This window comes from Diceros bicornis, unplaced genomic scaffold (assembly GCF_020826845.1).
Source record: "Diceros bicornis minor isolate mBicDic1 unplaced genomic scaffold, mDicBic1.mat.cur scaffold_73_ctg1, whole genome shotgun sequence".
NCBI lineage: Eukaryota > Metazoa > Chordata > Mammalia > Perissodactyla > Rhinocerotidae > Diceros > Diceros bicornis.
This window is the reverse complement of record NW_026691615.1, coordinates 539,685-566,665: the sequence shown is the minus strand read 5'-3', so window position 1 is coordinate 566,665 and position 26,981 is coordinate 539,685. Positions and strand designations below refer to the sequence as shown.

Sequence of the window (26,981 nt, the reverse complement as noted above, 5' to 3'; positions counted from 1 at the left end):
GGTCAGGCACCCTGACCCTGGAGAGAGGAGCTCGAAAGAGAAACGGGGAGCAGAGAGGAGGGGCAGGGCAGGAGGGAGAAGTGCAGAGGCAGAGGCGGGGAGGAGGTGGGAGAGGAGGCGGGCAGGTGGAGGCAAGGTGGGGCTCCCTCTATAAAGGGGGAAGCCTGCTGGCCTGGCGGGCTGGAGTACTTGGGTACGCGCCAGCAGGCACCTGCTCTGGAGACCCTGTAGGCTCTGGTTAGTCCTCACGCTGACCACAGCTGAGAGCAGCGGCAGGTCCCTCTGGCACGACTTGTCTCCCTCCTGTGCTGCCTGCCTGCCTTGCAGAGGGCCTTGGGGGTGCTTCCAGTGCCCGCTGCTCTCCATTTGGGGTCCTCATCACCCCCCACCTCCCCCATTATCCCTGGAGGTGCCCAAGGAGAAGGACCAGCCTGCGCTATGAACCCGTGGCTCCTGGCCTGCCTGGTGGCCTGCTGCGTGGGCGCCTGGGCCCCCGCCGTCCACGCTCAAGGTACTGTCTTGGACCAGACCTACCCTGTCCCTCTGGAGCCCCCCTCTCCCCATTCGTCCTTGTGCACCCCCCCATTTGCCCCTCCCCTCGTCCAGAAGCCTCCCCTGATCCCATCTCCACCATGGAATTCTCTGACGGACAGCTCCCGCCCCAGGCATGCAGAAACTTCTGGCCTCTGTGCAGCATCTTGGGGGTGCAGGGTCCCCAGCCCCTCCTTCCAGAGCCTCTTGGTGCATCCTCCACAGTCCATCACTCAAGGCCTCCCTGCCGGGTCTCCAGCTGGCGCAGGGACTGTGGGGAGCAGAGGGCGGCTCCCAGCGGAGGCATAGCCGCTTACCACCAGGCTCGCACTGCAGTAAACTGACCCTGCAGAGGCGGGGTTGGAGATCAGAGCCCCGGGACCCACAGGGATAGGGCCCCATCCTGGCTCCCCCTCATGGGGCCGCCTGTGCCGTCTGGTTGAGAGCTGCTACTCAGCCTTTCTGAGCCTCAGTTTCCTCGTCTGCAAAGTGGGACTCCGAATTCCCACCACAGAGATCGGACACGTGGCTGCATGAGCTGACACCTGCAAAACTCTTGGCCCCGTGCCTGGCAACAACGATACCCATTACTGTTATTAATGGGGAATCCCATCCCTCTTCTCCCTAGACTAGGCCCTTGAGGATTCTGGTGACTAAACGACAATTCTGGGTGCCCAGTGTCCTCCAGGAGCCCTGCCACTGTGTCCTACAGCCCCGTGGGCCCTGGCGGAGGCCGCGGAGCGCCGGCAGCTGGCCAAGCCGGGCCCAGCCCCACCCTCTGCCTCGCCTGCCCCTTGCTAGGTCTGAGAGGCCCTAACCCTGCCCCCAGTAGACCTTAGCCTTTGCCCAGGAGGGGGCTGGGCTTCCTTCCCATTGTCCCGCTATCAGAGGCGCATTCCCGGAGCCAGGCCCAGCCTTTGATCCTGGGGGCAGAGTGGCCCTCAGCCCTGGAAACTGTGTGCCAGGCACTGCAGCCCAGGGTCGTCTGACTCCACTTCCCCTTGTGCAGGGTGGGGGGGCCCTCGAGCCCTCCCCCGCCCCCATCCCTCCCACTGTGCTCTGCCAGGACTCAGATGTGGCCCCTGGAGGCAGGGGTCAGCAGAGGGCCTGATCCCAGAGGACCTCAAAGGCCTCTGCACTGTCTCCTACAGGGACTCATCCTCTGCTCATTCCCCCTGCTCAGCCTCCCAGACCCTCTGGGGCACCAGCACCTCCTCGTCCAGGCAGCCGTCCACCCCAGGTCTCTGCGCTTCCCCCTCCCAGCGTAGATCAACTTGCCGGTCTCCCCACCCAGTGGAGAGATCCCCATGACAACTCTGGGGCCAAGTCCCCTCTGTTTGTCTAGACATCTGGCACCTAGTGGGAGCTCTTTAAATGCTTTTGTTCGACCAACGGGTAAATGAACAGAGACTTCCCGGTTTCTAGCCGGGGAACTCGGAGCGATCACTCTAATGGGGACAGAGAGGAAGAGGTGCTTGCGATAGCCCTCAGTGGGGAAGGGCTAGCCTGGAGCAGGAGCCAGGACGTCAGGAGCAGGAGGAGGCACTAGGCTGGGTGGTCCCCTTGCTCAGGGCACTGCACCTGCTCCCCGTGGCCCCCTGTCCCAGAGCAGGAGTAGCAGTGGCCTTGGTCCCTCACCTATTTGGGGGTTCCAGGCCCTTCCCAGCTGGGGCCTTTGGGCCCATCTCCTGCCAGCTGTCCCCATATCAAGGGCCAAAGGTGAGCGAAGTAGCTTCCTTATCACCTGGGCTGTCCCTTGGCCTCGGCCGGGCCTGGGAGGGTCGTGCTGTGAGCACAGGTCCCCACGTCTGTGGCCATCCCTGCAGCGCGCACACACAGCCGTGCATGTGCGCGTACAGACGTGAGCCTATGGGCGGCCGTGTGTTTGCAGGAGTCTTTGAGGACTGCTGCCTAGCCTACCACCGCCACGTTGGGCTGGCCCTGCTGCGGCACGCCCAGGGTTACCTGCGCCAGGAGGTGACCGGGAGCTGCAACCTGCCCGCCGTGATGTGAGTGGGACAGTGGGGGCCAGGGGGAGGGGCTCACACAGCTTTGCTCCCCGCTGCACCCTAACCTGGGCACCCCACCCCCACCCGCCAGATTCTTCTTCCGCCAGAGGCAAAGGATGGTGTGTGGGAACCCAAGGGCCAGGTGGGTGCAGAATGTGATGAAGATCCTGGATGCCCGGAACAAGGCCCTCTCAAAGTCCCCCCATGGAACCCGGAGAAACTTCCAAGGTGGGTAAGACCCCAGCTCTGCATCTAGGTGCTTACCTTCCCTGCTGTGGGCCCCTGAGCTTCTCAACTCTCAAAGGAGGGGACTGCAGCCCGGCATAATGACAGCTGCCCCCACCCCAAAGAGAGCCAGTTGCTGGTGAGTGGGAGACTGAGTGAAGGAGCAACTCTTTTAGTCAAGACACTTGCAATTGCTAGAGATGGAAAACTCAAGCAAATGGGAAATTCATTGGCTCAAATAACCAGCCAATGGCTTCAGTTTCGGCTGGATCCAGGTGCTCAAAGGGTATTGGCAGAGCTCTTATCTATCTCTTGGACAGCCTCTCACTCTGGGGTGAGGAAGTTGAACTCTGGAACCTCTGGGCTACCATTGTTCACATTTAGAGATCCCGCCAAAAGCAGCAAGAGGAACGCCTCCTTCCCAACCACAGCTACTCCAGGTAAGGACTCTGATCATGTCAGATCATGATCACCACTGCTGAGGGATGAGGGCTTATGATCAGCCCAGATTGGGTGAGAGGACTCACCTCCAGGACCAAGGAGGGCTGGCTCTGCGGTCAGCCCTGCGGATTCACACGGGAGGGTCCTAGTTGGCCGTTCACCACCCTGACCCAGCCCAGGGGGCTTTGGCAAGAGCTGAAAGGAAACCAAGAGCTGCAGGGCCCCCGACTCCACTCCAGCCCCCGTCACCTGCCGTCCTCTCCAATCCCTCCTGCAGGACCATGAGCAGCACGTCTCCAGGATCAGCCGGCAGAGATGGGCTGCATCTTTCTCTGCCGCAACCATCACCCTGCAGCCCCGGCTGCCCCAGCTCCTCGCTCATCAGGTCAAATCTGAATCCCATCCGAGCCTGCGCTGGGTCCCTCCCCATCACCCCTGCAACCCCAGCTCCTCAGGCAGCCGGAAGGAGGGAGCTAGTCTTATTTCAGCCCCTTGCCTGCTCCGGGCACCAGAGTCAGCCCTGCTCAACGGGTCATCTACAGAATCATCGGGATACGTGGCCTGCCTGCAGCCTCTTGCCACTCACCCCGGGCCACACCTGCCTGCATCCCTCTAGGTCCTTGCAAAGCTCCGTCCAAGGATGCCCCTCCCAGCTTTCCCATAACTTTTCAATAAACCTTCGGTGGGACATCATCCCTGTCTCTGTCACGTGTCACTTGGGGGTGTGAGTTGCTGCCCAGCCTGTGCTGAGTCCCCTGTGGCTGGCCCCCACCTGGGGTCTGTGCTCTCGGCCCTCACCGCAGACGGCTGTGTGCCCGGGGACCAGGCACCGGGTGTGCGGGCTGTGGGCCTGGGTGCGAGCCCAACTGGTGACCTTGAGCAAACCGCTCACTCTCCCGGCCCCTCTTTCCTTGTCCATAAAACGGGCCACGTGCTGGCTCTGCCGGGATCCCTGGGCTAGTGGACAGGGAAGCCCTCTGTGAGCTCTGCTGGGGACCCAGAGGCTCCTGAGAAGTCGGGGAATCAGAATCGGGCCGAGGACAGAGCCCCGGGGCCAGGCACTAGAGACCTCTTTCCAGGAGGCAGAGCTAGGCATCAGGGCCCAGGTCACTCACCCAGACTCCAGCCACCCACGAGTGGGCGCTGTCCTCAGGCAGCCTCAGTTTCCACCACAAGAGAGAACATTCTGGATGTAAACCAAATGCACCATGTCTAGAGGACACGAGGCAGCTTGGGGCAAGGGGGCCAGGGTGCAGACTCGGAGGACCTGGGGTCCTCTAATCTGGGGGGTGGACCCGGGCAGATTCCACAAACTCCCTAAGTCTCAGCTTCCCCCCCGTGAAATGGGGTGACAGCACTGCCTGCCTCATACGTGTTTGTGGGGACTGACTGCGCTGCGCTCCGTGACGCACACACACACGCTGAGGACGTGTTAACAAGGCGAGCGTCCCAGCCATCACATTCCGGAGATCTGGCCCAACCTGGGGCCAGGCAAGACGGCATGGCAGGCGACGGCAGGGACACTGGCACAGCTGCCCGACTCTGAACCCGGCTCTGCCACCTGCGACCTGGGGTCACCTTGGGCGAATTGCTTAACCTCTCTGAGCCTCGATTTTCCAATCTGTACAATGGGGATGAGAATAACAGTGTCTATTCCATGGGGCTGTGGGGACGACCGAATGTTTTAAATGCTTAAAACAGTGCCTGGTACGTAGCACGTGGCTGATACCCATGAGGGCTCCCAGTCTTACCACTCACAGTCCGGCTTTGTGCCAAACGCACGGGTCTGAAGCTGGCAGAACCTACCTGCACCCTGGGACCGAGTCCCCCACCCCCAGGTGGAGGGTGGTCTTCACTCACGTCTTCCCCACTCACTTTCTCCTCGGAGCCCTGGGCTGAAGCCCGTCCTTCTCAAGGCTTCCTCCCTCCCAGGGCCTCCAGCTCCCCACATGTGAGCCTGGCCCGGTCCAGCTGAGGGCAGCGTCTGTTTACTTCGAGAACATGCCAAGGGGGCAGACTTAACCCCAAATAACTTTACTGTTGTCTCTGCTTCCGATATAAAAGCATCCTCGCAACCCTCACCCGGCCTCCTGGGGGCATGAACATGGCTGTGTGTCACCAACTTCTGCTCTGAGGGACAAGCCCCATGCCCACCCCAGCTGCCCATTCCTGTCCTGCTGACCCCCAGGGGCGAGCCCCGGTGCAGTGCAGAAGTTGAAGCCTGAGATTGACCAGATACAGTGAGACAGGGGCCCTCGTTGACCCAGGTGGTTGGAGGCGAAGGGTGCACACGGCAGCTCCCAGCTGTCTCCAGAAAGACGGAGTGCTGGGGTCCCCGGGGCAGAGGCTGGGCTCGCTTGAGGTCGTAGCGTAGCATTTCACTCTTCCTGAGTTTCGGGGTTCCACCCGGTCGGCCATTGCCGCTGGAGATGAATCCCTCCCAGCTCCAGAATCTCCTGTCTCTGGAGAGGAGGACGGCAAGGGGGCTCTGCGGCCCATCGAGTCCAGGGCTCGTCGCCGGAGTCTCCCCACAGTGTGTAGTGAGCAGAGTGACATCAGAGTTTCCCCAAAACCCCGTGGAAGGAGGCAGGGGTTGGGCGGTGCCCAGGCGGTGAGTCTGCAGGGGGGCTGCGGGAGGGGCCTGGGGCCAGGCTGGAGGGGTGGACTCCTCCTGGCTACAGCAGGTGCAGCCGCACCTTCAGCCTCAAGGCCCGGCCGCCTGGCCCCGGCCGCCCCTCTGGCTGGGTGCCCCAGGGCTCTGCCACGCTCACCACCTCCAGCTGGTAGGTTCCAGGCTCCGGCCTCCGGCGCCCCAGCTGCAGGGAGCTGAGGCCTCGCAGGTGGTGCATGCGGAAGAAACCGTGCTTGTTGCCGCGGGCAATGACGTAGCGCACCCGGCTCCCCAGACTCTCCAGGGCCGGCCGCAGCTCCAGGAGGTGCTCGGCCTGGCCCAGGCGCGAGAGGTTCAGGCCCAGGGTCAGCGGGGCCTCCGAGTCCAGGCTGGCCAGGCTCACCTGGGGAGAAAGACCAGGGGCATGGTCAGAGGCCGGGAGAATCAGAATGTGGTGGGGGCAGGGGGCCACGGGGCCAAGGGGAGACTTCAGCCAATCTCTAAAGAGGAGGACAACGTGGACCACTCTCTGCCCTTGACTTCTGTCTAGTCCTCCATCCACAAGGCCAATGGTCAGCTTGGGCTACAGACAGAGGCATGACGGCGGAGGCTGGTTCCAGGTGGAAGGAAAAGAGGGGCGAGTAGGCAGCCACTTTGTCACACGCTCACTCCAGACTCCTAGTCTCAGCTGAGCGGCCTTCGCTAGATTCCTGCCAGCCTGAGCAAATCGAGGATTTGCTCTCAGAGACCCAGATGGGGAGTCTGTCAGATGGCATTGGGTCCCAGAGCCCTGAGGTCACTCAGAGGTGGCCTGGGGTGGCTGGAGTCATGACCCAGGGCCTTGCAGCAGAAGCCAGCCCCCGAAAGACACTGGAGCTGACACAGTGAGAGAAACACAAGATCCCGCTGGGCCAGACAGAGCCGCCCAATAGCTTTCCGGTTCGCGGAGGCCCACTGCACTTCCTGCATCTGGGCTATTTGAGAGCCCCCTGTGTGTGGATGACAAACCCCTCTTTATCTGAGCTCCTCTGAGTGCAGTCCCGGTCCTGGCAGTGGGACAGAGCCCTGAATAAGCCAGCAAGCCTCAATGACGGGCTAACCCGGGCTGGGGGACGTATCCAATCCCACAGGAGGCTATGTGTTTTTTCCTCTCCTTTGCTTAGGGCAGCACTGTTTGTTCCACCAAATTTACATGCCGATGGGGTGTTCTGCTGCTGCATTAAAGTGAAAGCTCTTCCTGCTTCCCAGCCCCTAAGTTCTGCAAATTTCAGCCCTTCCCTGGGAGAGTTGCTCAGACATGTGCTCTTACTGACACCTGCCGGCAGTCTGTGGGTATTGCAGGCAAAGTCACAGCCCAGCCCTCCTCTGTCCAGTCGGGCTGGTGGCTGTCCCAGGAGCCCTGACAACCACCCCACTCACTCTTAGTGAGTACCAAAGGCTGGCAATACAAACGCAGCAGACACAGGGCTCTATCCTTGCAAAGCTTACAAAAAATAACAGTAACTATGGGATACTATATACAGCCACCGTTTTCCCACCAAGGGGGAAAAATACAACAGGAGGGGAAAAGCCAAACTAATACATTCACATTTAGTTAATTGAGTATTGAAAGCTCCTCACACGCCGCATTCCTATCCCCTTTCTGCCTTCATTTTCCCCCACAGCATTTATCATGGATCCTATTTATCACGTGTTATAAAATACAATGTGTTTTACTGATCTCATGCCTGTCTCTCTATTAGAATATCAGCCCCACCAGGGCAGGGACTTTTGGGTTTTTTGGTTCATTGTTGCTCCATGACACAGTGCACAGCAAGTGTCCAGCAAAATCTGTGGCATGAAGGAGTTTGGTCCCAGATGTGGGTAATGGCTTCCATGCGCAGAGATTTTTTTTTTTTTTGATATAATGTAAAGTGGTGGGCTCAGAAGGTGCTGACTGCAGAGGGGCCCAGGATGCCTGGCCATGAAGACCAAGGCTGCTTGTAAAGAGAAGGCCATGTGGCATAGTCCCTGCTCTGCCACTTTCAAGTCCTGTAACTTGGGTACACGATCTGACCTCTCTGAGCCTCAGTTTCCCCATCTGTAAAATGGGGATGATCGTGGCATCTACACCTCCCAGAGCTGTGGTAAACATTGAGATGCTGTGAGTGAATGCAGAGTCCTTGGAGCAGTGCCTGCATCCAGTAGGTGCTTAATAAATGTTTCCCTTTCAGAGCTCTTGGGGGATGGTGGCAAGACCGACCAGCAGTGGCCTTGGGGACTGTTGGGCTGAGGGGCCAGCAGGCCAAAGCTGTGACACAGTGCTCTCCCTGCACAACCTGGTGGGGTCACGGTCACCTGGGTCAGGCTGGTGTGGCCCCAGGGGGCAGAAGGGACGCAGCTGCAGGCCTGCTCTGCTGACCCTTAGAGAGTGGGGAGGACCCCTGTGACTTCTAGAGACAAGGTGGGTTCCGGAGGTCCAGGTATATCGCAGGTGCAGGAAAGGGGTGCAGAGTGGAGGGTCTGAGGAGGGGGGATGGACAATGGGGCTAAGCTGGCTGCTCTGGGCCCCAACGGTGCTAAGTCCAGAGGGGCTCCAAAGGAGGGCTTCAGCAGCCAGGAGGCGAGGGGTGACAAGTATCGGGGTGCAGGCAGTGTTGGGGGGCCAAAGGCATTTCTCCTGCATCCAAGTGCCAAGGAAGGGGTCCACGGAAGCATCACAGCCCAGCCAGGGTCCATGTGGGAGGTGCCTGACTTGTTGCCCAGAGTGAGGTGGGGTGCTCAGGGGCCTGTGTCCCCCAAAGAGCCCCCAGGCGGAAGCCGGGGCTGACGAAGTACAGGAAGACCTGGGAAGGCAGCACAACACGGGGGACAAGACGGCACATGGAGTCCGGTGCTCCCACCCTCGCCCGTCCCCTGGCAGCCCCCGCCACTGACAGTGCCGCCGCGCCTGGTGCATCCCCGTGGCACCTGGTGGTCCCCGCGCGCGCTGCGCCGTGGCCGGTCACGAGGGGGGAGGCCGTTGATCTTGCATTCGTAGCAGGCTTCGGGCGGGAGCAGCTCCTCCTCGTCTGGGGTGTTCTGGGGTTCAGGGCTGAAGCCCAGGCCAGAGACACAGTGCCTGGGCCAGGACAGGGGACGGCAGGACTTCAGGGGCAGGCTGGTGGGACCTCTTCGGCACTCCCCTCCACCCCCCACACTCCATTCGGAGCCTGTGGTGGCAAGCGCTGGTGTGCCAATGGGCCGGTGTGGCTTGGCATGCACCTACGCAGGGGTGTGTGCCTGTGCGTGTGCACCCCTTGGCTTACCTGGGCGTAGGTGTGAACCTGCGTGCACGCAGGGGTGCATGAATGTACCTGAGCGTACCCAGGGGCATGTGCCTGTGCGAGCCTGCACCCCAGGATGCTGAGGTATGCTTGCACACATGTGCACGTTGGGATATACGAATGTACCAGGGTGCCCGGGCATGTTGGCATAAATGTGAGCCATGCACACTCGAGTGTATTACAGGGACGTGTGCATCTACCACTGTGGACGTGCAAGCATACGGGAGCACCACGAGGACAATTACACCATTGTGGGGTATGAGCTTGTGTGTGTGTATGCACAGGTGCTGCTGGGCCTCTGTGCATGTGTGTCCATGCACACATGCACGGGCCCATGTGCGTGTGTGCTCTTCCGGGGTTGGGGGGTCCGTGCCCACCTCGCTCAAGCCCCTCACCCTTGCCCAGCCCGGAAGTAGCCCCGGGGGCAGCCGCACAGGAAGCCCCCGGGGGTGTTGGCGCAGCTGTAGCTGCAGGGGCCGCCCCGCGCCGCACACTCATCCACGTCCTGGCAGCCCCCCAGGGCCTGGTCGAAGTCGAAGCCAGAGGGGCAGACGCAGCGGAAGCCGCCCAGCGTGTTGTGACAGGAGGCGCTGCCGCAGGCCGCGGGAGACAGGACGCACTCATTGTCATCTGCAGGTGGGGACGGGGAGAGAGAGGACACAGGGGACGGGGGGCGGCCTTCGTACCCCCAGAGCCCTCTGCCCGCAACGCTCCCCATCCCCACTCGCCAACTCCAACACCTCCTCAGAGCCCAAGGCCGATGTCAAAACCCCCATCCAGCTCGCGTGAGCCCCCAGACCAGGTCTGCACCTCCTTTACACTCCTTCACGCCCCCCCACCCCTGTAATTCTCCTTCAAAGCATTTCTCAAAACTTCCCAGAAATCCTAGACTGTGGGCTGATCTGGAACAAGCTTTTCACTCTCGGCACTAGTGACATTTGAGACCCGATTACCCTCCGTGCTGGGGGCTGGCCCGCGCACTGGAGGACATTTCGCAGCATCCCTGGCCTCCACCCACTCGAGGCCAGTAGCAGGCACCGCCCAGCTGTGATGAGCAAAAATGTCTCCAAGACACTTCAAAATGTGCCCCAGGGGGCGAAATGAGAGCCACTGGCCTAATTAGTCCCTGTCCCCACCGCCAGACTGCACAACTTGGAGGAGAGGGACAGAGTCTGTTTCTCGGCTCGCTTGTGTATCCACGGGGCCTGGTGCAAGGCAGGACCTGGAAAAGTCATTGCTAAAGGAATGAATAAGTAAGTCTAAAGAGGAGACAGGCTGAGAACGAGGAATTGGCAGCAGAAGGGATGGTCTGCGGGGTCCCCAGGGGACAAACACCACTGGGCGAGAGAAAGACGAATTTAGCTGAGGACCCACCCTGAGGGGCAGAAGGAGGAGCCGGAAAGAAGGCAGTGCTGGCGAGCAGGGACAGCCACGTCATGGAAGCCGCGAGAGGAGAGTGTGTCCAGGAGGAGTAGGTAGCGGGGCCCGGAGCAGAGCAGGTTGAAGATAAAGACTGAGGAGAGGTGACAGATAGGTCACAGGAGAGCAGGTCCCGACAAGGGTAGAGAGGGAAAGCCAGACTATCGAGGAGGAACGAAGAGAGGCAGTGAGGATAAGGCTGTTATTAGCAGGCCCTGGAGCAGCATAGAGAAGTGTGCAATGGGAAAGGTTGGGGGGCAGAAGGCTAGCCCCCCAAACCGAGGGCTTCTGCAACAGCTATGTCAAGGATGTAGCATGCACGCTCCCATTCCCCATGGCCGCATCCATGGCAGACATCACTAATCAATCACAGCACTCTTTCCCAGTGATCACAGGCACCGGCTCAGAATCTTTCTCAGCGGAGCCCTCCAGGCCACCACACCCTAAGAAATGGACTTGAACGTTGCCTTGCTGGCTCTGCAGCCCCCTGGCTCCCCAGCCTCCCCAGCAGTGGGGAACTCACTACCTTTCAGGCCGGCCCATCTGATCTCTAGGTAGTTGTGCTTTATCACAATATCCCTCCGGGTGGTGGTTCCTAGTCGCCCGCTCCGGACAGATTCTGGCGGGAGGCCCGGCTCCCTCCCGGCCCCCTCCACTCACCCACACACTGGCTCCACTGGGAGTGTGGGGTGAAGCCCTGGGGGCAGCCACAGCGGTAGCCTCCCAGCTCGTTCTGACAGCCATGCTGGCAGCGATGCGGCCCGTTGCACTCATCCACGTCTTCAAGACACAGAGAGAGGGAGAGAGGGCTCGCCTGGTGGCCCTCAGGACCCCCTCCCAGACCTAGACCCCACTCAGAGCCTGGCTCTACCTTTGCAGCCATGGCCTGAGCTGTCCAGGGTGAAGCCTTGAAAGCATTCACAGCTGAAGCTGCCTGGAATGTTGTGGCAGTGTCCCCGGGGGCCACACGGGCCAGGCTGGGCCAAGCACTCGTCATTGTCTGCAGAGGACAGAGAATGGGCAGGGCCGCCTGGTGGTTAAGGCCCCACCGTGTGGCTTCAGGCAAGTCACTTACCCTCACTGGGCCTCAGTTTCCCCCTCTGTGAAATGAGATCTGTAACAGTTCCCACTTCGTGAAACTGCCACGAGTATTTAAGACCACGGACACATAGGACTTCGTCGGAATTTCATCTGTACCACCTCAAAGCTGTGTGACCTGGGGCAAGTGACTTACCCTCTCTGTGCCTCAGTTTCCTCAGCTGTAGCATGGAGATGATAATACCTGCCTGATTGCGTCTTTGTGAGAATTAAATTAATCTAATCACGTAAAGGGCTTAGGACAGTGCTCAGCACGGGAGTAAAACATTAACAAACCCCTTCTCCCTTTCCATAGGAAAATGACCTGGGGTCACTGTTGTGCTCTGTCCTCGTGGAAAAGTGACAATTGTGGGGTGTCAGCCAGTGTTATGGACTGAATGTGTGTGTCCCCCAAACTTGTGTGTTGAAGCCCTAACCCCTGATGTGATGATATTTGGAGGTGGGGCCTTCGGGAGGTGATGAGGGTTAGATGAGGTCATGAGGCTGGGGCCCCCACTATGGAATCAGTGTCCTTATAAGAAGAGACATTGGAGAGTTCTCTTTCTCTCTCTGCCATGTGAGGACATAGCAAGAAGGTTCCCATCTACAATCCAGGAAGAGAGCCCTCACCAGGAACCAACCCTGACGGCACCTGGATCTCAGACTTCCAGCCTCCGGAACGGTGAGAAATAAACGTGTGTTGGTTAAGCCCCCTGTCTGTGGCATTTTGTACGGCAGCCAGAGCTAAGATAGGCTGGTTACCAGACAACGTTGCTCTGGCAGCAATGGCCCGTGGCTCGTCAATTGCATTTGGACTGGGGTTTTGGGGAACGAACAATATATTTTGGGGCAGGGAACCCTAGTTTTGGCTTCCCGGAGTATGGAGATTCTCGACATGACGCACATCCCTTTGGGGACCTGGAATCTCCCTGGGGTACAAGAGGCATTGGGGACAGAGTGGCTCCTGTAGTTGCCCATGGTCTCATCCCTCACACGTAAGCTGTCCCTTGAGGGGCCACAGAGACTAGCCCCGGATTCTCACCAGGATCCCACCCAAGAGAAACATCCGGCACCACCTGTGGTTTCTTCCCCTTTGTATCCAGCAAATCAAACCAAAGGGTCTAGGTGGCCCATTTGTGGTCAGGTGAGTTTGACCTTCTAGTTCAGTCATCAGCAAACCAGGGCCTCGTGGGACAGATCCGGCCCACCGCCTGTTTTTATAAATCAAGTTTTATTGGCACGTGGCCACACCCATTCATTTACGTATTGTCTATGCCTGCTTTTGAGCTACAACGGCAGAGTGGAGTAGTTACCGCATCGATCATACGGACCACAAAGCCGAAAATACCTACTAACGGGCCCTTTATAGAAGAAGTTTGCCAACCCCTGACCTAGTTAGCTTAAGACCACCCACCAGGAGTACAGGTATAGAAGTGTTACTCATGAACGATCTGGAGCCCTCAATCCGTAGTAACTACACGTGTGCACGGGCACGTGGGTCTGTGTGTGTACACGCGCACAGCTGCGTGCATACAAATGCCTTGTTAAGGGTGCTCATCTTAGGAAACAGGGAAAATAATTTTACTGTGCAGAAAAAGAGAAATGCCTATCATTTCAAGGCTCAGAATGCTCCCCCCACCCCATGTGCACATGGCTCACTCCTTCATCTCCTTCAAATCTTTGGTCAAATGTCTCCTTTCAAGGAGGCTTCTCCAGATCCCAGTTTTAAAACTGCAGCCTTCCTGATCTCCTAACTCTGCTTTCTTTTTTCTTTCTTTCGTTCTGCACATCACCTTTTAACATGTTATGGTGGTAACTTATTGTTATGTTTGTTTCTAGTCTGATTCCTCAGCAGGGACAGTCCATGCCGGCAACAGGCTTGACCCTTGTATTCACTGCTGTGCCCTCAGGATCTAGAACAGAGCTAGGTAGACCCATTCTGTAAAGGGCCAGAGAGGAAATATCTGTAACTTTGTTGCAACTACTTGGCTCTGCTGTTGTAGTGCAAAAGCAGCCATAGATAATACATAAATGAATGGGCGTGGCTGTGTGTCAATAAAACTTTATTAACAAAAGCAAGTAGGGGGCTGGGCTTGACCTGGAGGCTGGAGTCTGCCAACTTCTGGTCGAGAGCACTACCTCGTATACAGTAGGTGCTCAGTAAGTGTTGGCTGAGTGGATTAGTGGGAGGCTGCATGGGGCCACTCTTGGCTGGGCTTGGCCCTCAAGGGAGGTCTGGTTCTCCCGGGTCACAAGACACTAAGAAGTGATGGAAGTGACAGATGCCCTGGAAACTTTCGCTTCTGAGCCAACTTCCCCTTTGGACTGCGTGGGCACCTGGGCTTTCGGGAGCGCCCCGGGGAGGCCCTATGAGAGAGACTCAGCAGGCACTGGTCAGGGGCGAGGGTAGGTGTCCTGGGCCAATATCAGAGGGACTCCTGAAAGTGGGCCTCCCAGGTCCCTAGGGCGAGGAAGAGACCGAAGTTCTAGATGCCACCAGGACGTGAGTACCGACAGAGTACGGACTTTGCTCCAATCACCCCTGTGTCCCCGATGTCTGCCACACACTGGGTGCTTGGATTTATTTGGTGAACAAACCAGTGAAAGCCAGGGTCGTGTGAGGGGACTCACCAAAGCAGGCCTGGTGGCGCTGGGAGAAGCCAGGGGGACAGCGGCACGTGAAGGAGCCAACGGTGTTGGCGCAGAAGAACTGGCAGTTGTGCTGCCTGGAGGAGCACTCGTCCAGGTCTGCGGCACAGACAGCACGGGGGGGGGGGGGCTCAGGCAGGGCCCACGGGGCCGGGGCTTCCCGGGGAAGAGACCCTGGAGGTGGCGCCTGACACCACGCAGCGGGGAGGGGATGAGACAGCAGGGGCTGTGCCTGGGGCATCCCTGGGGGCAGGGCTGGAGCCCCAAGGGGCATGGTGGGGGATGGGGGACGTCACCTTTGCAGGTCCTGCCGTCCTCCTCCAGCAGGTAGCCGCGAGGGCAGGCGCACAGGAAGCTGCCCTCCGTGTTTTTGCAGAGGAAGATACATGGCTTGGGGCTCTGGCTGCACTCGTCCACATCTAGATGGTCTCACAGCATGCAAAGGGGTCAGACACACATTCCCGGGGGCTCAGGGGCTGGGGTCTCCACCCAGGCCTTGCTGAGGCCTCCTTCCCAAACCCTAGCCATCCAGAATCTGTGGGCTTAAGCAAGGAATTGCATTTTTTATGTAAAAAGCCAGGGAGTAACCCTCTTTGGCTTTGCGGGCCACACAGTCTCAGTCAACTACTCAATTTTGCCTTTGTAGCAGGACAGCAGCCACAGAGGGTTAAGGAAACAAACAGACGTGGCTGTGTGTCAATAAAACTTTATTAACAAAAACAAGTGGAGGGCCAGACTCAGCCTGAGGGCCAGAGTTTGCTGACTCTTGACTTAGATGAATACCTGCTACACGAAAATCTTAGGACGCACAAAGTAACATCAGGAAAGTGGGCCAAATGGGATCAAGGCACGGGGAAAGACCAAGGATGTTTTGCTCCTGGTCTCGCTTTTCTCACGGAAATGCTGGAACAGTGCTGTGTGGAGGGGCTAGGCTGGGTCGGGGATGGAGTCAGGGGGCTCACCCAGGCAGGCTGTGGCAGTGACATCTGGGGCATACCCAGACTGGCAGTGGCAGCTGAAAGAGCCCAGGCTGTTGATGCACTCGCCGTGGGGGCACAGGTGAGTGAAGATGTGGCACTCATCCACGTCTGGGGACAAGCGGGGCTCGGTTGGGGCTGGTCGCCTCGGGTCACTGGGACACGCCTCTGCCCTTTTGCCCACCAGCCCTCTTCCTGGAGGCAAGGCCAGCCTCTACTTCCCCTCTGTGCACCCCGGAGCTGGGGGCCCAGCCCCCGAGGACCCCACACTCAGGTTGCAGGTCGTACTTCCGTGAGCAGGACATGCTAATGAAGCTACAGCCACAAGACACTGAGAACACCCGGGGGACACACCCACCCCAGTCACACCAACGACATCGCCTCAGGGCACCCACACACACACGAGGAAGCACAGACAGCGACACACACGCATTGCACACCAGTCACACCCACAGGCACTCCTGCAGAATCACAAGGACACACACAGGCCCTTCTGTCCCCCAGACGCACTCGCAAAGGCTCTTCCTTCTCAGCCCCAGATGTCACCGCTGCTCACTTGGGGTGACCTGTCCCACCTTCACTGTCATGCTTGATAAGACACACTCATGCACAGATACACTCACACTCACTCCCACACATGTACCTACTGTCACACTCACCAGAACCCAAAACACGCAGACTGGCTCCCTCTGTCACCCACCTTCTGGCACGTGCTTCTTACTCAGCTCCCACACACGAAACACACACCAGCTCCCACCCTCATTAGTGCACACACACACTCACAAACATGCTCACACACACGGAAAATGCACTTTCACACACTAACACACAAATGCTCGTTAACCAGCTTGCACACACAGAATGCACACCAGCTCACATGCTTTCACATGCTCAGCAGCACACACACACTCATTAACTAGCTTGCACACACATGGAATGCACACCACCACACACACTTCCACATACTCACTAGCACACAGACAGATGCTCATTGGAAAGCTTGCACACACAGGAAACACATCGGCTCACACCGTTTCACACATGCACTAACACACAAATGCTCATTAACCAACTTGCACACACAGGGAGTGCACATCGGCTCACACACTTTCACACATTCAGCACACAGACACACACTCAGTAACCAGCTTGCACATGCAGGAAATGCACACCAGCTCACATGCTTTTACACACTCACTAGCACATAGGAGTTCATCGCAAAGCTTGCACACACATGAAACAGCTCACACACTTTCACATCGTCACTAATACACAAATGCTCATCAACCAGCTTGCACACACAGGGAGTGCACGTTGGCTCACGTGCTTTCACAAGCTCATTCACAAGCCCGAACACACCAAGAACACACACACACGGCTCACACACCTGCTCACCCGTCCACCCAAGGTCATGTGCCCACACAGAGTGGGCTCTGGCTCACACCCGTTCACATGCCTGCCAGCACAGAGACGCGCACACACACTGGCTCACACATTCTAGCACCCGCTAGAATGCAGACACACGACCGTGCACAACTGCCCACCCACCTTGGCCCTCGGCAGTGTAGCCTGAGCCGTGGGGGCACAGCTTCCGGTAGGCGGAGGTGCCGGGCAGGGGACAGAGCTCGCAGCGGGGCCCCCAGGCACGGCCACCCCCACAGCAGCACTGGGCCCTGGTGGCCACCTCACCGCCGCTCGACTGGGCCTGGCACGCGGGCTGCAGCGCCTCGGAGAAGCAGGGCCCCTGCCGGATGTCTGCAGAGAGCGGGGTGGGGATGGTGGATGGGAGAAACGTGCCATCAGGGCCCCTCTCCCATGGCGACTGGCGGTGTTGAGTTTACACACGGGCTCCCAGACGTCTGACACAGCTCTGCGTGTGCGGGGTGCAATGTCCCAAGCCAGTGTCACCTAGACTGGTAGACGCCCTTTCTGGGCTGGGGCTGGGCCGCAGCAGAAGCTGCAGACCCACGATCAGAGAGACACCCCGGGGCTGTAGACCCCGGGCAGCTTCCTGAGGGCAAAGGGCAGCATCCGTAGAGAGAACAGATGCTCAAGGGGCAGTGTGGAGGCTGGAAACATTGTGGGGGAGGCAAGACGTGGTGGTGTCCTGACAGACGGGGACAGAGCAGAAGGGTGACATCCAGCGACACGCGGGAAGTGGAGAGGACAGGCTGGAGACTGGACGTCAAGGTGAAGATGACTCCAGGGGCTGGCTTGGGGGACCAGTGGGTGCTACAGCCCAGGAGCAAAGAGGCTCAGCTTGCTTTGGGGCAAGCTGCATGCGGGGGGCTGTTTGGGGTGGGGGGTCCAGGAGGCAGCTGGACACACACATCTGGCCTGAAGCTGTGGGGTGGAGACCGTGCTGGGGGGAGAGTGGACAGGGAGGAAAGGAGAACGGGAGGACTGTGTGGGGACTGGGATGGACACGTCGCCAGGACAGATGGTACCAGTGGGTCTCCTGCCAGGTTTGGCCGCCAGGAAGTGGCAAAGCTGGGGAGGGCTGGTTCTGGGTGTGATGGACGGGGCGGGGGGGGCGGTCTGCTCTTCCAGAGCGTTTGGCTGAAGTCACGAAGGGAAGAGAAGGGGTGCACGGTGGAGACATGTGTCCAGATCGGCTCAGCACCCCCCCGCGTGCCCCTTCAGTGCCCTGGACCCCGTCCCCACCTCGGGGAGCTCCCAGGCGGCAGGAGAGACAGGCGGTGGTGCCACGTGGTGGGCGGCTGTGTCCACCATGCCTGTGCCTGGCCACACTCACCGTGGCACTCGGTGAGGGCAGGGCTGGGCTGGAAGCCCTCGTCACAGTCGCACCGGAAGCTGCCCGCCGTGTTGACACAGCGGCCATTGGCACAGAGGCTGGGCTGGGCGCGGCATTCGTCATCATCTGAGGTGGGAGGGATGAGGCAGGCCAGCGGAGAGAACACAGCCCCCCGAGCCAGCCTCCCCCACGGCCTGGAAGATCCCCCTCCAGTGTCAATGTCTGCCCACCCACAGTCTCTGGCTTTGAACTCTCCCCTCTGTGGAGGGTCCCTGCACCCCTGAAGTACCCTGTACCTGTGCAGCCCTCCCCGGAGCCGGGCTGGGGCCGCATGCCTGGGGGGCAGACGCACGTGAAGGTGCCGATGAGGTTCTTGCACAGCATGCCCCGGGCGTGGCAGTCCTGCGGGCCGTCTGCACACTCGTCCACATCTGGGGACGACCAGGGACAGATGGCGGCCGAAGTCAGGCGCACCAGGGCCCGGCTCCAGGCTGTGGGGACCCGGATCCCACCCCCGGTGGCCTCGGGTGGGGCCAGAGTGAGGTCCCTGCAGCACTAGCCAGTGTCCACCCTCCCCTGACCGTCCCAGGCCTCCCGAGAAGCCGAGGGGGTCAGGACTGCCCAAACACGCACGTCCCCTGCCCACATCAGGGTCTGGGAATCTGTCTGGCCTTCACCAGGGTCCTTGGAACAGTGACCCTGAAACAGCCCTGGAAAGACCAAGTCCCAGCCCACAGTTTCTCATCTTTGACACTATGGACATTTGGGACCGGAAAATTCTTAGTGGTGGGAGGCCATTCTGTACATTGTAGGATATTTACCAGCATATTTATATAGCACTCAATGCCTATAGCATCCCCCAACCCTGGAGCTGTGACAATAAAAATCGTCTCCTGACATTGTCACATGTCCCCTGGGGGCACAATTGCTGTCCTCACTGACCTACCCCACTCAGGGCATGTCCAGCCCCTGTGGAGAGGCCTCCAGACCCACACTCACTGTCCTGTTAGACTTGGCACCCTGGGAGATACTTGTACGCCATTTTTATAATAATACTTACAACAACAGAAGCAGAACCACCACTCACAAAACTGCGTCCATTGCACACTCACTTGCCTCAGCTCTCCCTTCACTTTAGCACTTATGGCTCATTGCTTGAAGGCACAGGCTCTCATTTCTCCATTTTCTTTCAGGACCAAGGCTTGGGGAGCCCTGGGGCCCTGCCCATCACCCACCCACCCACTCGCACCCACCTCGGCACATGGCCCCATCCTCCCGCAGGGTGTAGCCAGCTGGGCAGGTGCACAGATAGGAGCCCTCAGTGTTGTGGCAGCGGAAGGCGCAGAGCAGGGGGTTCAGGGAGCACTCGTCGACATCTGGGGAGGCCATGGAGGTGCCAGTTGGGCGGGATCTGCCTGTGGGACTCCCCATCCCTCTCTCAGGCCAGCCCCCCATGTCCCCATCACACAGCCCAGGTCCTGGGCAGGCAAGGTCGTACCCTCGCAGGTCATCATGGGGCCAGGCTCAAAGCCATCAGCACAGGCACATTCGAAGCCTCCGATGACGTTGGTGCAGGTGCCTTCCCCACAGGGGTGCCCGACAGAACACTCATCTATGTCTGGGGTGGAAGAAGGGGTTGTCAGCCCCTGCAGAGAGCTCCTGTCCTTGATATTATCCTGTCTGCCTCCCCACCGACTGCCACATACTGCATAGGGCCACATCTGTGCACCCCTGCGCTGGGGGCAGGGCAGGCATGCAATCTGTGTCCAATGAATGAGTGACTGACTGAATGAATAAGAGTGAATGAGTGAAGGAAGAAGTGAAGCAGCGCATGAGTAAATAAGTGAATGAATGAGCGAGCTAGGGTGTGAATGCATGAACAAGCAGAAAAATGAGTGAGAGTATGAATGAATGAGCAAAAGAGTGAATGAGTGAAGGAATAAGTGAATTGATGAATGAATGTGCACGTGACCGAATGAATGAGTGAGCAAGTGGGTGAATGAATAGGGGAATGGACAAATGAATGAGTAAATGAGTAAGTGAATGAATGAGTAAATGAATTAGTAAATAAATGAGTAAATACAGGAATGAATGAATAAATGAGTGCATGGCTGAGCAAGTGAATGCATGAGCGAGTGAATGAATGAGTACGCAAATGAGTGTATGAATGAGTAAATGAATAAGAACGAGTGAGTGAATTAATGAATAAGTGAATGAGCGAGTGAACAGCAGAGGGAGGGAAGGAGTGGGTGGGGAGAGCGACAGTCGCTGAGGGACAGGATCCCGCCCTGGGTGGCGTCTGCCCTGCCCACTCCGCTCCTTCCTTTCCCGGGCCACGGCTGGCCACCCACCCACACAGCTGACTCCCGTGAAGTCCAGGCTGTAGCCAAAGGGACACTCGCAGCGGAAGGAGCCGTCGGTGTTGACGCACAGGCCGTCAGCGCAGACGCCAGGACTGTCTGCACACTCGTTCACGTCTGCGGGCAGCAGGGGCACGGTCACGGCTTCTGTCACGCCCTGGCCACACTCAGGGTCTCTTCCTTCCCTCCAGGTTGGTGGGGGTCCACTGGTAAGGCCACCCACGGGTCTGGGAGGGAGCCTGAGACTTGGGAACCAGGGCTGGGTGGGAAAGGAGGAGGGCACAGCAGCCCCCGAGGGGCTCTCAGCAGGTGGGCCAGGGGCTCACCTTCCCGAGTGTCATCTGGGCCTGGGACCGCCCCGTGGCCAAAGGGGCAGAGCTCCTGAAAGGCAGCTGGACACAGAGAGGGAAGGGGTGAGGGTCAGGGGCCAGGGGCAGCCCCCCAGGTCCCCCAGAGTGAGTGCAGGGAAGGCTGAAGGAGGAACAGAGAGGAAGGAGAGCAGACAGGGGGCAGGCAGGCAGAATCAGAGGGGCACTAGACGGGCAGGCTCACCGCTGCCCTCCTGAGGACACAGCTCACAGGGGTCGTTCCAGCCCTCGCCAGGGCTCTGGCTGCAACAGCACCGGGTCTTAGTGGTGTTGAAAGCTTTGGGCACTGAGCACTTTCCGGCCTCGAAATGGGTAAAGCAGAAACTCTGCCGGGTGTCTGTGGGGCAATTCCCCAGAGAGAAGGGCCATCAGCAGCGCCCACCTGCCCAGCAGGTCTCCCCCATCTCAGTCCTGGTGAATGGGCGGTCCTGACCCTACAGCAGCCAATCAGAACACTCCAGGCCCCTGGCCGTGGTGATTGGTTCAAGGATGGACATGTGACCTATACTGACCAATGAGGGTCAGCCCTGGGGCTTTTGCTGGACCCCTGGGAATCCCTTCCAGAGACACTAGCTGTGGGGATGCCCCATGCCAAGGAGAACGGTCAAACTCAGCCACATTATTTTTGGATCACAAGTCCCTTCCTGGAGTAGCAAAGCGATGGATTCCAGACAGCAGGAAGACCCCGGACTTCAGACTCCAAATCCTTGTCACTCACCCCCAGTCCTCAGCCCTGGACTCCATCAGCCTGAGAAGTCCTCATTGGCCCACCAGTGGCCCCCAGAACAACAAATATTACCCTGCCCTCAGCCTTGTTGCCTCTAACTTGGGAGAGAAGAGTCTGGCTCACATTGGGTGAGGCTAGCCCACACTGGACAAGGCCAGGCCAGCTGAGATGATGCCAGCCAGGTAAGGCAACTGTAGCCCATATGGGACAGCCCAAGCCCAGGGAACCAGGCTAGCCCAGACTTGACCAGGGTAGCCCTCTGTAGAAGTGACCTGTCTGGCTAAGAGGTTGCTTGGACAAGGACGACCCCACGAAGGCAGAGAAGCCCAGGCAGAGCTCCTGGAGACGCACACAAGAAACTGCAGCCCCCTTTTCTGGGTGATCTGACTCTGCCCCTCCTCACCTCCCACCTCTTCCCTTAGCCCTGTGTGCTCCCTGGACCCCAGACTCACCGAAGCAACGGTGCCCATTGTCAGAGAGGACAAAGCCAGGTGGGCAGAGGCACCGGAAGCTCCCAGGGCTGTTGGTACAGGTGCCAAAGAGGCAGAGGTTGGGCTGCTCTGAGCACTCGTCGATGTCTGGAGGGGCAGGGACAAGAGCTGGGTGGGACGCAAGCGGGACCTCCACCAGAGTGGGGCAGGCTCAGCTGTCAGGAGGGGCAGATGGAGTGCGGGCCCAGCCAGGGTGGGCCCAGGGACTGGGGCTGGGCAGGGGCCTCCAGGGCTCAGTATGAACTGGAGCACTAGGTGGGCAGTGTGTGTGGGGGGGTCTTTCCTAGAAGGTGTCTCTGGGGTAGGGGTCATGGTTGGGCAAAATTCATCTTTAGAGACTAAATTTGTAGAAAGTTAACTGAGACTGGATAAATTTAGCCTACCCTGGATGGAGTTAGCTCATGCTGCACTGGGCTAGTCCAAATAGAATAGACCACAGAAAGTCAGGCCAGGCTGGTCCAGGTTAGCCCAGAGTGTACAAGGCTAGCCCATCTGCTCAGGCCAGACTGGTCCAAGTTAACCCACACTGTACAAGGCTAGCCCATCTACTCAGGCCAGACTGGTCCAGGTTAACCCACACTGCACAAGGCTAGCCCATCTACTCAGGTTAGACAGGTCCAGGTCAACCCACACTGCACAAGGCTAGCCCATCTACTCAGGTTAGACTGGTCCAGGTTAGCCCAGGTTGTACAAGGCTGGTCCAAGTGGATGAATGGACTAGAAGTTGTCAGGCCACACTGGTCCAGGTTAGCCCACACTGTACAAAGTCATCCAGACGGGGGATTACCCCACTGGAGCTCAGGGCAGACTGGTCCATGACCACCCTTCATTGAGTGAAGACTTCTATGTTTGGGTAATTGGAGGTGCAGTTTGACCCCACACCCATTCCCATTTTATAGGATTCACGAGGAAGCCTGTGGGCCCCAGAGAGAGAGCCCTGAGCTGGGAGTCCAAAATGATCCTAAAAACAGTAGCGTTAAGGAGCTGCATTGGGTACTGTGCTAAGTGCATCTCCACCCTCGCCACGATACCAGCTGGCATTCCCATTTTACAGATGGGGAAACAGAGGCCCAGAGACACCTCCTGGCCCTGGAGCTGGGAGGTGGGTCCAGACACTCACCAACGCAGTGGTCATTCTGCACCTGGAAGCCGGGGGTACAGATACAGCGGAAGGAGCCCTCAAGGTTCTGGCAAGTGCCTGGCAGGCAGGCTCCCACAAGGCTGAGACACTCATTGGTGTCTGTGGAGAAGAGAAGGAGGGGTCCCAGTGCCAGATTGTGGCAGGGGGCTTGCCTGGGACTGGCACCAGCACTTACAGTCACTGCATGATGGCAGAGGGTCCCAGGACAAGTCCTCCCTGTGGCAGTGCGGGATCCAGGGGAAGGGCTCAAGACTCAGGAAAACAGGGACATCTGGGGAAGGATATTCTGGGTCCTGGTGTGGGTTATAGGTGGAGCCTAGTGGTGTCACGGGAAGAGGGAGGAAGATTCCTAATCTCAAGCCACTGGCAGATCCCTCTCATGGTTTCCACGGTATCCACTTGCATCTCTACTATTCCTTCCTTCAGAAAACTTAAATTGTCAAGACAGCCTCACCCTAAGTTGCAAACTCTATGAAAACATAGGTCTGATGTGCTGGTTTTATTTCTTCTTAAAAAATAAATGCATGATTATGAAACGGAACCATGATCCCTCAGAAGTACCAACTGCAAGTAAACTCGGAGCAGGGGCCGGCTGAGATGGCCCCCAGCACCGTGTGACTCACCCATGCAGTTCTTCCCATCAGCTGTCAGCTCAAAGCCATCCTGGCAGAGGCAGTGGAAGGAGCCGGCTGTGTTGACGCACTGGCCAAATCGGCACACCTGTCCCACCAGGGTGGTGCACTCATCCATGTCTGCAGAGAGGAGATGGGCAGGAGGTGTCACCCACAGTGCGTGGGGCTCTGAGTTTCCCTTGCACTTTTGTTCACAACAAAGCTAAGTTCACAGCAGTGATTTCAATTTGTGCCAGGCTCTGTATATTAACCTTCCAACTAGCCTATGAAGCAGACACCAATATTTTCTAACATGAGCATTTAGTGCTATGAATTTGCCTCAAGGTACTCCCTTAGCTGCATCCCACAAATTTTCTTATGTTGTGTTTTCGTTTTCATTTAATTCAAAATTTTTTAAAATTTCTCTTACAATTTCTTCTTTGATCTACAGATTCTTTAGGAGTCTGTTGTTTAATTTCAAAATATTTGGGAATTTTCTGGATATTTTTCTGTGACTGATTTCTAGTTTAATTCCCTTACATTCTGAGGACGTACTTTGTGTGACTTCAGTTCTTTTAAATTTGTTAGGATTTGTTTTATGGTCCAGAATATGATCTTTCCTGGTAAACGTACATGTGCATTTGAGAAGAATGTGTATTCTGGAATATTCTATAAATATCAATCAGGTGGTTGACAGTGTTGTCTTCTATATCCTTACTGGTTTTCTATTTGTTCTCTCTATTACTGAAGGAGGAGTATTGAACTCTCCAACTATAACTGTGGATTTGTCTATGTCTTTTTCAGTTCTATTTAAACTTTACTTGTTTTGAAGCTATATTGTTAGATGCATATGCATTTATGATGTCTTCTTAGGGAACTGACCCCTTAATCAATATATAATGTCTCTCTTTATCTCTGGTAATATTCCTTGTTTAGAAGTCTATTTGGGGGCTGGCCCCGTGGCGTAGCGGTCAAGTGCATGCACTCTGCTGCTGGCGGCCCGGGTTCGGATCCCGGGCGCCCAGCAAGGCACCACTTGTCAGGCCGTGCTGTGGCAGTGTCCCATATAAAGGGGAGGAAGATAGGCACAGATGTTAGCCCAGGGCCAGTCTTCCTCAGCAAAAAGAGGATGGATGGCATGGATGTTAGCTCAGGGCTGATCTTCCTCACCAAAAAAAAAAAAAAAAAAGTCTATTTGGTCTGATATTAATATAAGTAAGTACTACTATTAATCTTCTTTTTATAGAGGAGGAAACTGCAGCACAGAGAGGTAAATGACTTGTCTAGGGTCACAGAGCTGGCAGCTGGCAAAGCTGGGATTTGAACTCACACCGCCCGACCTTGGAATCCACGCTTCTAGCCACTGTACTAAACTGCCATTGTCACACCCCCAAAGTCTTGCCTTCACTCTCTACCTTCCTCTCCATACTGTCCATCCACCTCCCATCAACCTGAGCATAGCTCTAGCCAGGAACCCCCAGCAGCTGACAATTAAAAATGTGTGGGGAACTTTGGGGTGACTCATTTTCCATCCCCTGGGGGTGTTTTTCTAGAAGGATCCCTGGTGCAAGATCCTTTATCTCAGAGGGGAGCCCGCAAGCCAAGAACCCACTTTTCAGCGGGGAACACTGAGGCCCGCCTGCCAGCTCGGACGGCTCACCAACACAATCTCCGCTGTGCGTCATCGTAAAGCCGGGGAAGCAGAGGCAGTTGTAGGAGCCGATGATGTTCTTACAGGTCCCATGTCCACACGGCTGCCGGTCACACTCGTCGATGTCTGCCGGAGCAAAGCCCCCGAGCCCTGCCCAGCTCACCCAGGGCATGGGACGGCTCGGGGGGTGAGGGGCTGGGAAGTACCCCTGATACTACCTATCGCTCCCATTTAACAGAAGGGGAAATTGAGGCCAGGGAGGTGAATAAGTCATTTCCTCAAGGTCTTAGGTGCCAGGACTCAAACGTGTGAGTCTGTGAACCAGGATGGATGGAAGCACCATCCCCACCCCAGGGGGGGTGTAGACCCGTGGCCCCTTGCCCTTGGCAGCCTGGCCCGCAAGGAGGGAGCTGAAGGCGACACTCACCTGTGCACAGGGTCTGGTCCATCGAGGCCCGGAAGCCACGGTGACACAGACACCTGTAGCTGCCCTCCGTGTCCACGCAGTCGCCGTGGCTACAGACGTTCGGGATCTCCCGACACTCGTTCCGTCCTGGGGGAGGGCAGGCAGCGTGGTGTCTCCATGCTCCCCACCCCCCACAGTGCTTCCCTGAGCCCTTGCATGCTGCAAGGGGGCAGCCAGGGCCTGCCTGGAAGCCCCCATTCGAGCTGCTGCCAGCACCGTCTCTTCACCTCCCGTGCCACCGCCATAACTCCCTTATTAACAGATGCTCTCAGCATCCCCACCCGCCCGTGGTACAGTCAAGGAGAAAGGCCTGGACAGAGCCAAGCCCTCCCCAAGTCACAATGGGAGACAGAGCCTGGCTTGCTCCTGTATCCCAAGCCCTCACCTCCCTAGCCCGTGCCCTGCTGGGGTCCCCGCTTACCCACACAAGCCCCGCCTTGCGACAGCTTGTACCCTCGGGCACACTTGCAGCGGAAGCTACCAGGGATGTTGACGCAGTCGGCATTCTGCTGGCAGGGGCTCTCCACGCTGGCACACTCGTCCATGTCTGGGGGATACAACCAACAGGGTGGGGGTGAAGGAGGATCTAACCCTAAATGCAGCCCCTGGCTTCACAGGAGGAGGTCCCCCTGGGAGCAGCCATAACCAGAGGGAGGGTGGTCACGTGGGATGGAGGCCCTCGGAAAGGCGTTAGCTCCATTATGCAGAGGGGGGAACTGAGGCTCACGGAGTTTAAGTGACTCGCCGAGAGGGCACAGGGGGGCCAGCATCCCACCCAGGGCCGGGGAGGTGGCACCTTCGCAGATCAGCAGTACGCTGTTGTAGCTGAAGCCCGTGGGGCACTCGCAGCGGAAGCTCCCAATCTGGTTGATGCAGATGCCGTGGGCACAGATGGCAGGGATCTCCCCGCACTCATCGATGTCTGGGGAGGGTGTCAGCCGTCAGGGGCAGCCCAGCCCCCAGGAACAACGTGTGGGGACCCTGAACTAAGGGACCATGCAGACTGGGAGAAGATGTGACCACAAACCAGCACACACTCGAAAGATCCTGCTGTGGCCAAAATATCTCTGGGCCCAGCAGAAAAAGATCAGGATGCGGGAGGAAAGACGAGCAGAGGGAGAGACCATCTTTCTCAATTAAAAATGCCCATATCCTGGAGCTGGCCCT

At 57.9% G+C, this 26,981-nt stretch overlaps 2 protein-coding genes across 2 annotated transcripts in view; one reads left to right on the top strand and one right to left on the bottom strand.

Annotated features, from left to right (window-relative positions):
• Positions 1-438: 438 nt before the first annotated feature.
• On the top strand, positions 439-3,908 carry CCL25 (C-C motif chemokine ligand 25). The gene is made up of 5 exons (XM_058538019.1): positions 439-511; positions 2,423-2,540; positions 2,632-2,768; positions 3,086-3,205; positions 3,484-3,908. Exons 1-5 carry the CDS (start codon positions 439-441, stop codon positions 3,489-3,491), a joined length of 456 nt encoding a protein of 151 aa, XP_058394002.1. The 3' UTR covers positions 3,492-3,908.
• Positions 3,909-5,218: 1,310 nt separating this feature from the next.
• Positions 5,219-26,981, bottom strand: part of FBN3 (fibrillin 3) — a 62,903-nt gene continuing 41,140 nt past the window's right edge. The window contains exons 43-65 of the mRNA XM_058538016.1: positions 26,611-26,736; positions 26,236-26,361; positions 25,776-25,901; positions 25,358-25,474; positions 23,710-23,838; positions 23,066-23,185; positions 21,907-22,032; positions 20,912-21,064; positions 20,686-20,751; positions 20,351-20,476; positions 19,498-19,617; positions 19,253-19,375; positions 18,296-18,430; positions 18,000-18,125; positions 16,793-16,999; positions 15,230-15,355; positions 14,564-14,686; positions 14,250-14,366; positions 11,413-11,541; positions 11,202-11,321; positions 9,518-9,752; positions 8,767-8,917; positions 5,219-6,220 (exon numbers count right to left, since the gene is read on the bottom strand). Coding sequence (XP_058393999.1) covers positions 5,882-6,220; positions 8,767-8,917; positions 9,518-9,752; positions 11,202-11,321; positions 11,413-11,541; positions 14,250-14,366; positions 14,564-14,686; positions 15,230-15,355; positions 16,793-16,999; positions 18,000-18,125; positions 18,296-18,430; positions 19,253-19,375; positions 19,498-19,617; positions 20,351-20,476; positions 20,686-20,751; positions 20,912-21,064; positions 21,907-22,032; positions 23,066-23,185; positions 23,710-23,838; positions 25,358-25,474; positions 25,776-25,901; positions 26,236-26,361; positions 26,611-26,736 — 3,266 coding nt within the window. The 3' untranslated portion in view covers positions 5,219-5,881. The remainder of the gene's footprint in view (positions 6,221-8,766; positions 8,918-9,517; positions 9,753-11,201; positions 11,322-11,412; positions 11,542-14,249; positions 14,367-14,563; positions 14,687-15,229; positions 15,356-16,792; positions 17,000-17,999; positions 18,126-18,295; positions 18,431-19,252; positions 19,376-19,497; positions 19,618-20,350; positions 20,477-20,685; positions 20,752-20,911; positions 21,065-21,906; positions 22,033-23,065; positions 23,186-23,709; positions 23,839-25,357; positions 25,475-25,775; positions 25,902-26,235; positions 26,362-26,610; positions 26,737-26,981) is intronic.